The 18,595-nt window shown below is 45.2% G+C and overlaps 1 protein-coding gene across 2 annotated transcripts in view; it reads left to right on the forward strand.

Annotated features, from left to right (window-relative positions):
• Positions 1–1,576: 1,576 nt before the first annotated feature.
• Positions 1,577–18,595, forward strand: part of LOC112217933 (protein PALS1-like) — a 29,808-nt gene continuing 12,789 nt past the window's right edge. Inside the window, exons 1-4 of one of the 2 annotated variants that reach the window (XM_042300979.1) lie at positions 1,577–1,691; positions 6,256–6,814; positions 14,093–14,304; positions 16,692–16,769. In XM_042300979.1, the coding sequence (XP_042156913.1) occupies positions 6,403–6,814; positions 14,093–14,304; positions 16,692–16,769 (702 nt within the window). In that variant the 5' untranslated portion in view covers positions 1,577–1,691; positions 6,256–6,402. Of the gene's footprint in view, positions 1,745–6,255; positions 6,815–14,092; positions 14,305–16,691; positions 16,770–18,595 lie in introns of both variants that reach the window. The other variant, XM_042300978.1, reaches the window with a different exon arrangement.

Raw genomic sequence — 18,595 nt, forward strand, 5'->3', positions numbered from 1 at the left:
CAGAGTTCAATGTGTACCCATTGATGTCCCAGGACCAGGATTGGTAAACCCTGTTGAGGTGTATAATTGTAAGACCTACATGCAGACACAGCATCATTCAAATACTGGAGTTTAATACTCCTGGTATTGGATATGACTGAAAAATAATGTCTCGCAGACATTCACACCTGAACCACACCTTTATTTGCCAACGTAGAGTACATTATCAGCGATTATATTCAATGACAGGCTACAATGTGGGGGAACTCATGCTTGGAAATAACTACATGTATATACGACTTGCATCCTTGGCACAATAAAGTTATATAATATTCTCCTCAATCGATAGGCTTCATTGATGCCATTTAAAGTCAATACAACCGGGCCATGATAGCTGAGGTTCATAGCTAGCTAGCTAATGTTGACTTTATAAGATTAACATGTAACAGTCATTTTCTGCAATTTTTGGGGGATTAGTGATTAATTGGTGGAAGCAATTAAAACCACTGTTCTGAACTCATATTTATACCAAATGTTTTAGGGTCCATATACAGATCGGCTAAATAGCTAGCGACATCCATAGGCATACAGGTATTTTTATAATCCACTACACAATGAGCAAGAACATAATTAGCTAGCTACATTACTTCGGCAAATATCAGCAAGGCAAGTTTACAAAATGGTACATTTAATTTGCAGTAAATGCTTTCCTTACGAAAAAACAATGCAGTCAGAGTCCAAAATAACACCCTTGTTTTGAAGTGCATTTAGAGTGCAGTATAACAGCAGTTTTGATTTCTTTCACCTTTATTTAACCAGGTAGGCTAGTTGAGAACAAGTACACTGCAGTTATTCTGAAATGCTTGTGTCCAAAATACAACCATCAACTGTAGTTACTGCACTTTTTGCTGCAGTAACGGCAATCTTTTTTTGTAAGGTTTTAGCTAGCTAGACTCTTTACATCCACTGTTTCACAAGACCACAGCCTGGTTTTCTGGCTTTGTCAGGAGTGCCGCCCCCTAGTGTACGTGAGCGGTGAGGTGATGGGAAAAAAGCTGCCGCACGGCGGCACCACGCTGGCGGGATGCCGGTCTCCAGAGTGCTCTTTGCAAACACGTTTGTGGGCCTATGCATTGTTTTTCATTTCTCCGTATTCACACATCAATCATGGTAAATAGTGTGTCTGTAACTAGACAAAGTCCTTATTTCAGAAGGATAGAAAAATGTTTTCGAAATTGTGACATGTTTGATCCCTTGTTTAATTTTAGGGTTAATTGCGTCCTTTCTTTATGGACTTTTAATGCGCACGGCAACTATCATTCTACTAGTCACATATGATCGTGAGGTGCACACTGTACTGTCTATTCTCCATAACTCCACTAATTCTGACCAAAGTCGTGTTTTAAAAAAAAAAAAAAAATATCCTATATATTGGCTTTGTATATCCAGCTAAAAGTAGTTCACTGTTTGTGGAATAGGATGTGAAGTTATCACATGCTATTGAAAGACAAACACTGTCGCTCATGCCCATTGATATGGTAAAGTCATTGGCGCCGTGGGGTTGCCTGGGAGACGCTCAAACACCACGCGCAGTTACTCTGCAGTGACGCAAGCTGTCCCAGCTCACCACACACCCGCTAAGTGCGATCAACCAGCGAGAGGAATAAAGACGCTACGCTCATCTTGAACATGTTATGTGGGCAAAAGAACAGGTATTTTAGAACCATATCGGATTCATTCATTTTTTTTTTAAGACATGGAAGCGGTGAGTAGACTTCTTAGATTTAAGACGGTTGAGTCCGATCGGATTGGCTAGAAACATTTATTGAAAACTAAGTTCGCCATCAGTATCTGTGCACTTTGTGTGTGTGTGTGTGTGTGTGTGTGTGTAATGACCATCTCGCGGTTGGTATTCGAACGTTTCTATTAAAGCAATCACAAAACACCAAAATCACAAGCTTACAACTGCATCAATTTAACTTATATCAAATGTTGCTGTATTTTACACGTTACCGTTGGTGTATCACAATTGAAACAGTACAGGACATATCTGCCCTCCAATGTGAGGCTCTATTTGTTGTAGTGCTGCTATCCATGTTATGAGAACATGTTGCTTCCAGTAGTAGCCCCGCTATTTGAACGTGTTGAATAGACATTAAATAATGGCTTTAGCCAGCAGTGAAAGCTCTCAGTTATCGAAGTAACTCTAAGAATGACTTATTTTAACGATGAAAACATGGCTGTTCTTCTGTAGCCTAAATTAATTATATAGATACATTTCTATGTATCTACATTTCAGAGGCCAAAGTTGAAAACCTTTCTTTTTTCGTCACCCTTTTGACTCATGAGTCCACCTGACATTTAAAGCCATTTAAAACAGACTTAAACAATTGACTCCGGGGCATGAGTGATTAGTCACTTTGACAAGTAGCCTAGCCACCAGCTGTAAGGAACAGTATTTAATTAGCCACCAATTTGAACCTGTTTTCCCAAAGGGGCCCCTCTTATCAACTTCCTCCTCAATTAATCAGTAAGCTAGGAGCTAGTGTAATTACAGCCACAGATGAGCCCAGAGCCATACGGTCTAGTCTAGGACCTACTGTTGGTGAACTCATTTTCTACACTTATAAATTATATGAGTGAAGATAATCAAATTTATGCCTACATTTAGGATCAAGTTACCCCCACAAAGGGTGTGTATTCGTGCGTGTTTGTGTGCTTGCCTGCGTGTGTGTGTGCGTGTGTGTACGTTCAAAGCTTAATTTACACAAAGTAATCTCATCAGAACCTATGCCAGCTCCCATGGTCTCTCCTCAGTGTCATGCTGCTGACAGAGCTGAAGCCTGCAGAACTACATTAGACCATGAGATGCTTCCTCCCCAGGCTTAACCAAACCCACAGGAGAGGAACAGATGGTGCTGGTGGCTCACTGTGGCCGTCTGTATTGTTTGTCAGCCTCGCTGTGCTCTAAACAGTGCTAAATACCTAGAGACGGGAGGGGGAGAAGAGAGCTAGGGTATTAGGGGGAGGAGGGGGAGAAGAGAGCTAGGGTATTAGGGGGAGGAGGGGGGAGAAGAGAGCTAGGGTATTAGGGGGAGAAGAGAGCTAGGGTATTAGGGGGAGGAGGGGGAGAAGAGAGCTAGGGTATTAGGGGGAGGAGGGGGAGAAGAGAGCTAGGGTATTAGGGGGAGGAGGGGGAGAAGTGAGCTAGGGTATTAGGGGGAGGAGGGGGAGAAGAGAGCTAGGGTATTAGGGGGAGGAGGGGGAGAAGAGAGCTAGGGTATTAGGGGGAGGAGGGGGAGAAGAGAGCTAGGGTATTAGGGGGAGGAGGGGGAGAAGAGAGCTAGGGTATTAGGGGGAGGAGGGGGAGAAAGAGAGCTAGGGTATTAGGGGGGAGAGGGGGAGAAGAGAGCTAGGGTATTAGGGGGAGGAGGGGGAGAAGAGAGCTAGGGTATTAGGGGGAGGAGGGGGAGAAGAGAGCTAGGGTATTAGGGGGAGGAGGGGGAGAGAGTAGACCTGCCAGACATGATTAGCTGGTCCCGGGGGTGAAGGGGTTAGGGATGCCATGTGTGTTTGTCGTGGCTGGCTGCCTCTCTCTGACAGAAGGAACTTCAGAGCTGTCTGTCCAAGAAAAGCTGAGAACTGCCTCAAAAAATCTTGAATTATTACATTGATGTTATTTCCTGTTCAAGCCATTTTACTTTCCTTTGTCATTCATGTTAGTTCTAGACAATACTGTTTGCTTCCTTATTTATGTAGTTCCCTTGCAGCATCAGGTCTGACTGGGTCTTGATTGGGTTGGGTTTGAGAGCCAGCTGATGTTTGTGTATTGAAACGCCCCATACACTCCCTGAGTAACATTCCTAGCTTTTTGCTTCTCCATTCTACTGTCCCTAACCAGACAAAACTTCAGCTTTGTGAGAACGTTTTCCGTGCATCTTGACATGCATATAATCCTCACACAAAAAAAGCACTTGCTCCTCATCCTTTGTCTCTTTCTGAAGAAAAATAATGATACAATTTGGCCTTTAAAAAAAACACTTGCAAGTTCAGTTGCCCTTGAGTATGGTGTACACACCAGCTCACTTTATTTCCCTAGTGAACATCTCATAGTCATACAATCATATAGTTGGTTAATCCAGATTAATACTGGGTAACATCCTTAAAATAGATTGTAATCCACAGCAGCAATGGCAGATCAGGTTGGTTGTATACTCGTAATATACAGGTTCTGGTTGAATGCATTATGATGCACTTCCTGTCACATTTTATATCCCTATAATGACTGTAGATTAATAAAATCAGCCTGAAGGACCCAGGGAGCAAAGATGTAAGTGGTAAGGGGGTATTAGATGACAGAGAGATATTCAGGCAAGGACAGGTGGGGACAGAGTGACAGACATAGGGATGGGGACTCAAGGGATTGGGACAGGAAAGTGAGGGCAGGCCAGGGAGGTTGCCATGTGTGGAGTTAGATTAGCTCTTCTGTTGATTGTAAACTAGGAGGAGGGAGGATAAAATGGTGGTTAGGTATATAGTAGGTGGTTCTGGTAGTAATGCATGTAGTAGGTGGTTCTGGTAGTAATGTATATACTAGGTGGTTCTACTAGTAAGGTATATACTAGATGCGATAGGTAATCAAAGATCAGGGTGAGGTAACCAGTTTGGTTATTACTGTCTGGACCTTTAGGTGTAAATATACTGGTCTAATGTACCATGTGCAAAATTGAACATCAGAACATGAATAGTGTATATCTGGTGTCTCAAACTTATTTTGCCCAGGGGCCAAATTATGTGTTCACCGAGGTCCAGAGGGCTGTGGTGTGTTGCTGTGTCTCGGTTCTGGTAGTAAGGTCCGGAGGGCTGTGGTGTGTTGCTGTGCCTCGGTTCTGGTAGTAAGGTCCGGAGGGCTGTGGTGTGTTGCTGTGCCTCGGTTCTGGTAGTAAGGTCCAGAGGGCTGTGGTGTGTTGCTGTGCCTTGGTTCTGGTAGTAAGGTCCAGAGGGCTGTGGTGTGTTGCTGTGCCTCGGTTCTGGTAGTAAGGTCCAGAGGGCTGTGGTGTGTTGCTGTGCCTCGGTTCTGGTAGTAAGGTCTGGAGGGCTGTGGTGTGTTGCTGTGCCTCGGTTCTAGTAGTAAGGTCCGGAGGGCTGTGGTGTATTTATTTGCCTTGGTTCTGGTAGTAAGGTCCAGAGGGCTGTGGTGTGTTGCTGTGCCTCGGTTCTAGTAGTAAGGTCCGGAGGGCTGTGGTGTATTTATTTGCCTTGGTTCTGGTAGTAAGGTCCGGAGGGTTGTGGTGTATTTATTTGCCTTGGTTCTAGTAGTAAGGTCCAGAGGGCTGTGGTGTGTTGCTGTGAGCCTTGGTTCTGGTAGTAAGGTCCGGAGGGCTGTGGTGTATTTATTTGCCTTGGTTCTGGTAGTAAGGTCCAGAGGGCTGTGGTGTATTTATTTGCCTTGGTTCTAGTAGTAAGGTCCAGAGGGCTGTGGTGTGTTGCTGTGCCTTGGTTCTGGTAGTAAGGTCCGGAGGGCTGTGGTGTATTTATTTGCCTTGGTTCTGGTAGTAAGGTCCAGAGGGCTGTGGTGTGTTGCTGTGCCTTGGTTCTGGTAGTAAGGTCCGGAGGGCTGTGGTGTATTTATTTGCCTTGGTTCTGGTAGTAAGGTCCGGAGGGTTGTGGTGTATTTATTTGCCTTGGTTCTAGTAGTAAGGTCCAGAGGGCTGTGGTGTGTTGCTGTGCCTTGGTTCTGGTTGTAAGGTCCGGAGGGTTGTGGTGTATTTATTTGCCTTGGTTCTAGTAGTAAGGTCCGGAGGGTTGTGGTGTATTTATTTGCCTTGGTTCTAGTAGTAAGGTCCGGAGGGTTGTGGTGTATTTATTTGCCTTGGTTCTAGTAGTAAGGTCCGGAGGGTTGTGGTGTATTTATTTGCCTTGGTTCTAGTAGTAAGGTCCGGAGGGTTGTGGTGTATTTATTTGCTGTCAAAATCGGCAGAAACGGTAGACGATGCAGGACACAGCATTTACTATGACGGCTGCAGCCCGCAACCACAGCCCTCATAGTAAATGCTGTGTACTGTATGCCACCAGTTTGAGACCCCTGGAGTACATAACAAATATATTGTGGCTGTAATAATGAATAGTGTACATTTGATAAGGAGGTAAATGTTGGTAGCCTCTCATCAAATGTCATAGGCCTAGCTAGCTATCACAAGACTTCACATTATGGCTCACAAGACAAGAACAGTGGTAATGCTGCTGCTCCATCCTAACCCTGCTTATGCATTTCAGAACCTGCTCACCACCTGAAGACAACTGTCCCAGTTGAAGTGCTATGGCCCCTGCTGCAGTGAAGAGTCCTAGCCTCAGGCCTTCATAGTGGACATTGCCCTATCAACACACACAGGTGTAGGCCAGGGTCAGACTCCCGGAGCAGGGATGATCACTTCTCACCAGAACGGAGGACCCGGATATGTAACAGAGGACCCAATGGGGCCTGTAAATGGCACGGAGGGTCCTGGGAGTGGAGCCAAGCTGCAGCAGAGAGAGAGGGCTGTGGATGTCCCCCCTGGGGACCGGGTGGTGGGAACTGTTAGCAGCATGGTGCAGGGTTCCCGCAGCAGCGCCCAGATGGAGAGAATGCAGCAGTATCAGGAAGAGCTGAGGAGGAAGCGGGAGGAGGACGCCAACAAAGGGAAGCATGAAATCCATCTCAACGCCTCGCTCAGACTCAAGAAGTTGGCCCAGAACCCAGCCAAGACAGGTATCGACAACCCCACGTTTGAAGCGCCTGAGGCAGGCAAGGAGACCAAGGATGGGAGCCCCCTGCCTGGTGGGGACACGGCTGCGGGTGAGTAGAATCATGAGTTAATGAAGGGAGGGGGAGGCAAAGGTGTAGGTGGAGGCGAGGGTGAGAGGGGATGGGGGTACCTCTGTGAGAAGAACAATAGAGGTGTTGGGAACTATCATAAGGATTCTGTGAAACAAAGGAGTCAGAACAGTGTGCAAGGAAAGGGCTGAGCCAGGGCCATTGATGGTGTGAGGATGGGGATTAAAAGTCAATGTCAATTGAAAGGCTCCCTCCATTTAGTCACATGGAAGTCACTCAATCCCCTCAACTCTGGTAAAGAGGATGGATCCATTTGGAGTGAAAAACTTCTGTTTGGAAGTCAATTTTTCAGAGGTATTCTCATTCTGGCATTGCACATGTAGGCCTGAAATATATTTGTTTCATTGGAGGGTGATTGTAAATCATATGAAGGTGGTATAAGAAGTGGTGTCGGGAGCAACTTATATAGGGAAGGAACCAACGGGAGTGACATATATAGGGAAGGAACCAACGGGAGTGACATATATAGGGAAGGAACCAACGGGAGTGACATATATAGGGAAGGAACCAACGGGAGTGACATATATAGGGAAGGAACCAACGGGAGTGACATATATATATAGGGAAGGAACCAACGGGAGTGACATATATATATATAGGGAAGGAACCAACGGGGAGTGACATATATATATAGGGAAGGAACCAACGGGAGTGACATATATAGGGAAGGAACCAACGGGAGTGACATATATAGGGAAGGAACCAACGGGAGTGACATATATAGGGAAGGAACCAACGGGAGTGACATATATAGGGAAGGAACCAACGGGAGTGACATATATAGGGAAGGAACCAACGGGAGTGACATATATATATATAGGGAAGGAACCAACGGGAGTGACATATATATATAGGGAAGGAACCAACGGGAGTGACATATATATATAGGGAAGGAACCAACGGGAGTGACATATATATATAGGGAAGGAACCAACGGGAGTGTGACATATATATATAGGGAAGGAACCAACGGGAGTGACATATATAGGGAAGGAACCAACGGGAGTGACATATATAGGGAAGGAACCAACGGGAGTGACATATATATATAGGGAAGGAACCAACGGGAGTGACATATATATAGGGAAGGAACCAACGGGAGTGACATATATATAGGGAAGGAACCAACGGGAGTGACATATATAGGGAAGGAACCAACGGGAGTGACATATATAGGGAAGGAACCAACGGGAGTGACATATATATAGTGTGGGAAGGAACCAACGGGAGTGACATATATATATAGGGAAGGAACCAACGGGAGTGACATATATAGGGAAGGAACCAACGGGAGTGACATATATATATAGGGAAGGAACCAACGGGAGTGACATATATATATAGGGAAGGAACCAACGGGAGTGATATATATATAGGGAAGGAACCAACGGGAGTGACATATATAGGGAAGGAACCAACGGGAGTGACATATATAGGGAAGGAACCAACGGGAGTGACATATATAGGGAAGGAACCAACGGGAGTGACATATATAGGGAAGGAACCAACGGGAGTGACATATATATAGGGAAGGAACCAACGGGAGTGACATATATAGGGAAGGAACCAACGGGAGTGACATATATAGGGAAGGAACCAACGGGGGACATATATATATAGGGAAGGAACCAACGGGAGTGACATATATATATAGGGAAGGAACCAACGGGAGTGACATATATATATAGGGAAGGAACCAACGGGAGTGACATATATATAGGGAAGGAACCAACGGGAGTGACATATATATAGGGAAGGAACCAACGGGAGTGACATATATAGGGAAGGAACCAACGGGAGTGACATATATAGGGAAGGAACCAACGGGAGTGACATATATAGGGAAGGAACCAACGGGAGTGACATATATATAGGGAAGGAACCAACGGGAGTGACATATATAGGGAAGGAACCAACGGGAGTGACATATATATATAGGGAAGGAACCAATGGGAGTGACATATATATATATAGGGAAGGAACCAACGGGAGTGACATATATAGGGAAGGAACCAACGGGAGTGACATATATATAGGGAAGGAACCAACGGGAGTGACATATATATATAGGGAAGGAACCAACGGGAGTGACATATATAGGGAAGGAACCAACGGGAGTGACATATATATATAGGGAAGGAACCAACGGGAGTGACATATATATATAGGGAAGGAACCAACGGGAGTGACATATATATATAGGGAAGGAACCAACGGGAGTGACATATATAGGGAAGGAACCAACGGGAGTGACATATATAGGGAAGGAACCAACGGGAGTGACATATATAGGGAAGGAACCAACGGGAGTGACATATAAATATAGGGAAGGAACCAACGGGAGTGACATATATATATAGGGAAGGAACCAACGGGAGTGATAGGGAAGGAACCAACGGGAGTGACATATATAGGGAAGGAACCAACGGGAGTGACATATATAGGGAAGGAACCAACGGGAGTGACATATATAGGGAAGGAACCAACGGGAGTGACATATATAGGGAAGGAACCAACGGGAGTGACATATATAGGGAAGGAACCAACGGGAGTGACATATATAGGGAAGGAACCAACGGGAGTGACATATATAGGGAAGGAACCAACGGGAGTGACATATATAGGGAAGGAACCAACGGGAGTGACATATATATATAGGGAAGGAACCAACGGGAGTGACATATATATATAGGGAAGGAACCAACAGGAGTGACATATATAGGGAAGGAACCAACGGGAGTGACATATATAGGGAAGGAACCAACGGGAGTGACATATATATATAGGGAAGGAACCAACGGGAGTGACATATATATAGGGAAGGAACCAACGGGAGTGACATATATATATAGGGAAGGAATACATATATATATAGGGAAGGAACCAACGGGAGTGAAGGGAAGGAACCAACGGGAGTGACATATATAGGGAAGGAACCAACGGGAGTGACATATATAGGGAAGGAACCAACGGGAGTGACATATATATATAGGGAAGGAACCAACGGGAGTGACATATATATATAGGGAAGGAACCAACGGGAGTGACATATATATATAGGGAAGGAACCAACGGGAGTGACATATATAGGGAAGGAACCAACGGGAGTGACATATATAGGGAAGGAACCAACGGGAGTGACATATATAGGGAAGGAACCAACGGGAGTGACATATATAGGGAAGGAACCAACGGGAGTGACATATATATATAGGGAAGGAACCAACGGGAGTGACATATATATATAGGGAAGGAACCATATATATATAGGGAAGGAACCAACGGGAGTGACATATATAGGGAAGGAACCAACGGGAGTGACATATATATATAGGGAAGGAACCAACGGGAGTGACATATATATATAGGGAAGGAACCAACGGGAGTGACATATATATATATAGGGAAGGAACCAACGGGAGTGACATATATATATATAGGGAAGGAACCAACGGGAGTGTCATATATATATAGGGAAGGAACCAACGGGAGTGACATATATATATATATAGGGAAGGAACCAACGGGAGTGACATATATAGGGAAGGAACCAACGGGAGTGACATATATATATATAGGGAAGGAACCAACGGGAGTGACATATATATATAGGGAAGGAACCAACGGGAGTGACATATATAGGGAAGGAACCAACGGGAGTGACATATATATATAGGGAAGGAACCAACGGGAGTGACATATATATATAGGGAAGGAACCAACGGGAGTGACATATATATATATAGGGAAGGAACCAACGGGAGTGACATATATATATATAGGGAAGGAACCAACGGGAGTGTCATATATATATAGGGAAGGAACCAACGGGAGTGACATATATATATATAGGGAAGGAACCAACGGGAGTGACATATATAGGGAAGGAACCAACGGGAGTGACATATATATATATAGGGAAGGAACCAACGGGAGTGACATATATATATAGGGAAGGAACCAACGGGAGTGACATATATATACCAACGGGGGAAGGAAGGAACGGGAGTGACATATATAGGGAAGGAACCAACGGGAGTGACATATATAGGGAAGGAACCAACGGGAGTGACATATATATATATATAGGGAAGGAACCAACGGGAGTGACATATAGGGAAGGAACCAACGGGAGGACATATATAGGGAAGGAACCAACGGGAGTGACATATATAGGGAAGGAACCAACGGGAGTGACATATATAGGGAAGGAACCAACGGGAGTGACATATATAGGGAAGGAACCAACGGGAGTGACATATATATATAGGGAAGGAACCAACGGGAGTGACATATATAGGGAAGGAACCAACGGGAGTGACATATATAGGGAAGGAACCAACGGGAGTGACATATATATATAGGGAAGGAACCAACGGGAGTGACATATATAGGGAAGGTAATCAGGGAAGTGATGAAGACCAGGTGAGTCTGATGACGCGCAGGTGCGTGTAACGATGATGACAGGTGTACGCCATAACGACCAGCCTGGTGACCTAGAGGCCGGAGAGGGAGCACACGTGACAATATTTAATTATTGGCGCAGTCACGTCATATTTTTCAATATAGTGTAGGCCTTCCGTAGGTGACATGAGTCTCACTAGTGTTGAGTAATGTGGTGTAGGTCTTATTTATTTAAGAGTTTATTTATTTATAGCTCAGCATTCAACACCATAGTACCCTCCAAGCTCATCATTATGCTCGGGGCCCTGGGTCTGAACCCCACCCTGTGCAACTGGGTAGGAAACAACACCTCCAATTCGCTGAACCTCAACACAGGGGCCCCACAAGGGTGCGTGCTCAGTCCACTCCTGTACTCACTGTTCACCCATTACTGCATGGCCACGCACGCACGCCTCCAACTCAATCAAGTTTGCAGACGACACAACAGTTGTCACGCCCTGACCATAGTAAACTGTTTATTCTCTGTTGGTTGGGGTGTGATAGTGACTAGGGTGGGTCATCTAGGTTTTTTGTATGTCTATGTTGGCCTGATATGGTTCCCAATCAGAGACAGCTGTTTATCGTTGTCTCTAATTGGGGATCATATTTAGGTAGCCCTTTCTCATTTGTGTTTGTGGGATCTTGTCTTACATTGACTTGCCTGAGTGCACACCAGTAGCTTCACGTTTCATTTATGCTTTATTGTTTTGTTTTGGTGAGTTTCAGTTTATTAACAATATGTGGAACTCTATTCATGCTGTGCCTTGGTCTACTCATTACGACGAACGTGACAACAGTAGTAGGCCAGATTACCAACAATGACGAGACAGCCTGCAGGTAGGAGGTGAGGGCCCTGGGAGAGTGGTGCCAGGAAAGTACCCTCTCACTCAACATGAACAAAACAAAGGAGCTGCTCGTGGACTTCAGGAAACATTGGATGGAGCTCGTCCCTGTCCACATCAATGTGACCGCAGTGGAGAAGGTGGAAAGTTTCAAGTTCCTCGGTGTATACATCACTGACGATCTGAAATGGTCCACCCACACAGACAGTGTGGTGAAGGCGCAACAGCGTCTCTTCAACCTCAGGAGGCTGAAGAAATTTGGCTTCACCCCTAAAACCCTCACAAACTCTTACAGGTGCACAATTGAGAGCATTCTGTCGGGCTGTATCAACACCTGGTATGGCAAATGCACCGCCCGCAACCGCAGGGCCCTCCAGAGGGTGGTGTGGTCAGCCCAATGCATCACCGGGGGCAAATTACCTGCCCTCCTGGACAACTACACACCCGATGTCACAGGAAGGCCTAAACGATCATCAAGGACATCAACCACCCGAGCCACGGCCTGTTCAGCCTGCTATCATCCAGAAGGCGAGGTCAGTACAGGTGCATCAAAGCTGGGACCGAGAGACTGAAAAACAGCTTCTATCTCAAGGCCATCAGACTGTTAAATAGCCATCACTAGCTGGCTTCCACCCTGTCATGTAACCCTGCAGCTTATATACATACTGGCCACTTTAATAATGGAACACTAGACACTTTAATAATGTTTACATACTGCTTTACTCAACTCATATGTAAATACTGTATTCTATTCTGCTGTATTTTAGTCAATGCCACTCTGACATTGCTCAATCTAATATTTAGATCTTTTTTAATTCCATTCTTTTATATTTGTATCGTTGTGAATCGTTTCGTGTGAATCACTACAACCGCAATAACATTTGCTAAATATGTGTATGTGACCAATAAAATTTCATTTGATTGTATTTTTGAAGTGAATTTAATATCTTTTGAGGTGAAACAAAATTGTTCCTCCGAGAATTTGTTTTCATGTTAGTTGGTTAGCCTTAGAGGAGACAGTAGGTTGTGGTTGTTGCTGCCGACCGGTTTTAGTGGAGGGGACATGCACATGCACATGCGCACACACACACACACACACACTCACTGCTTCTTATCTCAGGTAAACGCCCCTTTAGGAGATCACTGTCTAGATAACATTAATCAAGTAAGCTGTTGTAATCGGTGGTTTATATGAAATCCATGTATTAATCCATGTAGCTGGTCAGTTAAACAGAACACCTACTGGTTTAGAACAGTAGGGAGGGCCGTGTAAGCAATGCTTTAGCCCCCCCTTTCCCCTGGTGTCACTGTGCTCCTCAGAGTCGCTATATGTAGGTGGTACCTTCAGGCCAAACTTGATGCAGATGTCAAATCCTGTCTGGGGTGCAGAATATCTCAAACAGCCCCAAACAGGTTTTGGCACCAGAATTGACTTTGGCATGACAATATCCCATTAGTAACGTGACTTTAAAATTCCCACGCTGTCTCTGTGTGAGCAAGCGCTTGCTAGCGCCAGAGAGGTTTGAAACCGAGAGACATGTGATTTTTACTTTCTGAAAATTCCTTGTGGACAAATGTACCACTTTGGTCTGTTAAATGTTAAAGGTCACAGGCATTACAGGAGGTAACAGCATGTTGAACCTCTCTCTCTCTGGCCCTAGTAAACAACTCCTCACACAGAGATGAATGATACTGGAAATGAGGCAGTTGAGGCTAATCAACCTCTTTTTCTAATTGTTTTATATTGTTTATTGCCTTCTTTGTATTACACCTTTACTACATGTTACATTATGGTGTTATTGTTGAGATTTAAATTTGGACTTCTTTTGATATTTTACTGCACTGTTGATATAGTTCGCAAGTAAGCATTTCATTGCACGGTTTACACCCCGCTGTAGCCTGTGAATATGACGAGTACATTTTGATTTGGCTCTCCCTACTTTTCTCTACCCAGAGCTGGAAGATCTGCTGGAGGCCCTACGACGGGTGCAGAGCTGCCTAGTGGACACCCAATCGCAGGCCGACGTGGCTCTGGTGCTGGGCATGCTGCACAAGGAGGACTTCCAGAGCGCCTTCACCATCCACAGTGCCGTGACCCAGCAGATGCAGCCGCGCTGCAGCCCGCCCTTGCCCCTCACCTCCCAGGCCCAGGGCCTCTGCCTGGAGGTAGAGTGAAATTCTCTAGCACTCTAGTGATCTTGATTTGATCTAGAAATGAAATGGATCTTCTATCACAGATGTATTGGTCAGAAGGTAGGGGGAGAACAAGCATGTATTACGTGCTGGTCCAGGTAGAACAAACAGTGTGACTTCTATCAGACCATGGTTCAAATAGTATTAGCTTTTCTTCCAAATGATTTAGCTGCACTTGACTGAGCTTGCCTGGCGCGTTGGAACCAAAGTGTAAACCTCGTCCATTTGGCACTCTGCAGCAGGCCCAATAAAATACTCAGGCATTTTAATGAAAATAAATAGTACTTGGACCCAGGTCTGATTTCTATAGGAAATCTGTCGGTAAACCAGTCAACATATGATAACTGACAAAGAGGCTGCTTTTAAGGGTTCATTTGGACTGAAAATAGCACATCGGTACCATTGCTCTTGTGATGTGAAGATGACATTAAGGACACGCATGTAGGCTTCGGAGGAGGACCTCGGTCAGTGAGATACTGATCTTTCTCTCACACACACACACACACACCATCTCTGTTCATACAGTAAATACATGCAGACAATCACCCAGAGCAGCTGGCACAGCACCAGGAGATACTTAGCAAGGTGGTAATAGTTTGAGCCAGTGGACGGTGTGTCTAAATTAAGTGGCTGGTGGCGTGGGCCTTCCTGATTGGCCCTCGGGGCCAGGTAATCTCCCAGCAGCCCCGGGGCCTGGAAGGAAGTGGCCGAGGATGTGCCACAGCCAGAAAAAGAAACTCCAGCAGCTTACAGGGTAGAGGGGCATGGGCTGGAGGGAGGTGGAGAGGAGAGGAGAGGAGGAGGCGGGGGAAGGGGGGAAAGTGTCACCTCATTACAGAGAGCTTTGATTAGTGTAAAGGATGAGCTAAGATAGAGCCAGGGAGTGGGAGGGAGGAGGGCTAGAGAGAGCGATAGAGGGGGGATATAGGGATGGGGGATAGAGGTATAGAGGGAGTGAGACGGATGGATGAGGGGGAGGAGGGCTAGAGAGAGCGATAGAGAGGGGGGATAAAGGGGTGGATAGAGGTATAGAGGGAGTGAGACGGATGGATGAGGGGAAGGAGGGAGGAGGGCTAGAGAGAGCGATAGAGGGGGGGGATAAAGGGGTGGATAGAGGTATAGAGGGAGTGAGACGGATGGATGAGGGGAAGGAGGGAGGAGAATACAGGGGTGGTGGGAAAGAGAGGACTGGGGATTCTCTTCTTGAAATGGGCTGTTTTTTATATTTTTCTATGATGATGATGACAAAGGAATTGTGGATCTGTCTGGATTGTGATCATTCTGAGGACCATGAAGCTGTTAAAAGGCCGACTGTAGAAACACCAACGTCATGACAGTAGAACCAACTCCTCATGCTTCTGTTTGACCTCACATGTTGGGAGATTAATTCAGGGTCTTTAATTTCCAAGGCAACAGCCAGAGAGAAGAAGTAGTTCCAAATGGCAGTCTATTCCCTACATGCACTTCTTTTGACCAGAGGGTGCCATTTGGGCAGAGACTAAGTCCCGTTACAGTAGAGTGTCTGGAATGGGAAACCCCACTGCGACTTATTAGAGAGCAGCCAACCTGTCTGTGTGAAGGAATCCAGTTGGTCATCTTAACAGCAGAATGGTCTTTGACATGACCTTCACGTAAGAACAAAATATTTACTGTTATGGCGTTCGTATTTGGACAAAATACCTCTGATAGCACATGAGCTCTCAGTCATAAAGCTGACACTGTCTACACATGGTAGACATCGTCCAATGAAATGCTTTGTTTTAGGTTCCTTCTCGACAATGCAACAACAATAAGAAATTATGCAAGATAAGAATATGAACATAAAGTAAATGGCTCAGTGGAATAGAATAAACATTTTAGCATCAGTATAATACAGGAAGGGGCCATATAAAGTCCAATATTTACACGTGTACTGGGGAAGACGATGACAAGCAGAGCAGATGTACCATCGGTGGTTTTAACAATGATGTACTGCGAAGTTACTTCTGAGGAATGACTAAAGCCTTTGCTAGCTTGTTGACAATGTGTCGACTCATGACTGGTGGTCAGGAAGTTGAATAATTGAACTGTCATGTTGAATCACGCATAGAGCCTCAAGGAGGAGTTTTCAAGATGGCTGGTGATGTTATTAAGTCATGAACAGTTTGAACTGCATCACTATTCCAGATGACCAATGATGCTGATGTAGTGCTACTTATACAGTTTACCTTAATCTGACCCCTTTCTCTTGCTCGCTGTCTCTCGCTCTCTCTTTCTTACAATCTCTTCACCTCCTCTCTTGAACTCTCCCTCTTCCTCTCATTCCCTCCCCTCTCTCTCTTTCCCTCTCCTTTCCCATCTCTTTCCCTCTCTCTGTCCAGGTGCAATACATCCTCCAGTCCACTCAACATAAAGAGGGTGTAGAGCTCAGTAACCTACTCACCACTCCCCACCTCCAGGTAAGAGACCTGGGACACACCAGAACTCAACCCTTAACCGTGTCAGTGTTCCCGAGCTGGCCACCTGAGAGGTACTATGGATCAAATCCCGATTTGGAATTTGTCAGTGTTACTGAGATATATGTGAATATGCTCCATATACTGTATCGTAGGCTGCATATACTGTACCATATGTTATATATGCTGTACCATAGGCTCCATATACTGTATCATAGGCTGCATATACTGTACCATAGGTTATATATACTGTACCATAGGCTCCATATACTGTACCATAGGCTGCATATACTGTACCATAGGCTGCATATACTGTACCATAGGCTCCATAAACTGCACCATAGGCTGCATATACTGTACCATAGGTTATATATACTGTACCATAGGCTCCATATACTGTATCATAGGTTCTATATACTGTACCATAGGCTCCATATACTGTACCATAGGTTCTATATACTGTACCATAGGCTCCATATACTGTACCATAGGTTCTATATACTGTACCATAGGCTCCATATACTGTACCATAGGCTGCATATACTGTACCATAGGTTCTATATACTGTACCATAGGCTCCATATACTGTACTGTGGAAATGTTTTAGGCAGGTTTGAAAAATTGTAAGAATGCTTTAGTAAGAATGTAAGAAAGTAAGAATGCTTTTAAAAATAGACATGTTAATAGATTATATTTATCAATTAACAAAATGCAAAGTGAGTGAACAGAAGAAATATCTACATCAAATCAATATTTGGTGTGACCACCCTTTGCCTTCATAACAGCATCAATTATTGTAGGTTCACTTGCACAAGTCAGGGATTTTGTAGGCATATAGTCAGGTGTATTAAACAATTATACCAAACATCTGCCTAAAACTTTTGCACAGTACTATACGTTCATGTGAAACCCTGAACCATCGTCACTGTTATCCAGTCTGACATCAGCCTCCTCCAGAGGAGCTCTGGGAAGTCACTGATCAGTGGGTTTTATGTGGCTCGGCTCTTTATGTGGCTCGGCTCTGCGACTGAACTAAAGGGCATGGGAAACAGCCCTAACTCTATGGGCTGCCCTGTCTAAGTCTTTAATAACCTCTTGTATAGGTGATAGAACAGGGCATTGTGGGTTTTGGAGTTTAGATGGTTAACATGATGACAGTGCATCCAGCTTGCACACAGAACTGCCTTTGTTTGTGCTTCCAGCTTGAGCATGTCATCGATTTGCAGGGTAGCACAAGAGTTGCCTTGCTGGTCAGTGTCCAGCCCAACACGCATACAGACAGGTCACTCAGTATGGATGGCTTACGGCTGGCCTTTACATGAATGACCCCAGGTCAGTGTCCAGCCCAACACGCATACAGACAGGTCACTCAGTATGGATGGCTTACGGCTGGCCTTTACATGAATGACCCCAGGTCCGTGTGCCAGCCTGGTGTTGACACCGCTCTCTAAGTAGACACTCGTAGTGCACTGTCATGCCGTTGCAGAAAGAGATTATGTCGTAGGCGGTGAGGAGGGATGGATGTGTGAAGACAAGGAAAGAAATAACATACTACAACTGGGCAACTGAGAGGCTCAACACCTACTGTGTACCGCTGGTGGCACCTTCATTGGGAGGAAGGGCTCATAGTAATGGCTGGAACAAAATTAAGTAAGCCATCCTCCCCTCACCAGCCTCTTGTGCTGTATACCCTAGAAGGTGCAATCAGTAGAATATAGAGAGGATCCGGGCCCTGGTCTTGCATGCTAGTCTCCCTAGACAGACGCCTTTCCTCCCACAATGTACCAATGAGCTGTTGCCCTAGGTCTGGGAATTCCGAGACTAGTTGT

Source organism: Oncorhynchus tshawytscha, linkage group LG18 (genome assembly GCF_018296145.1).
Source record: "Oncorhynchus tshawytscha isolate Ot180627B linkage group LG18, Otsh_v2.0, whole genome shotgun sequence".
Lineage (NCBI taxonomy): Eukaryota > Metazoa > Chordata > Actinopteri > Salmoniformes > Salmonidae > Oncorhynchus > Oncorhynchus tshawytscha.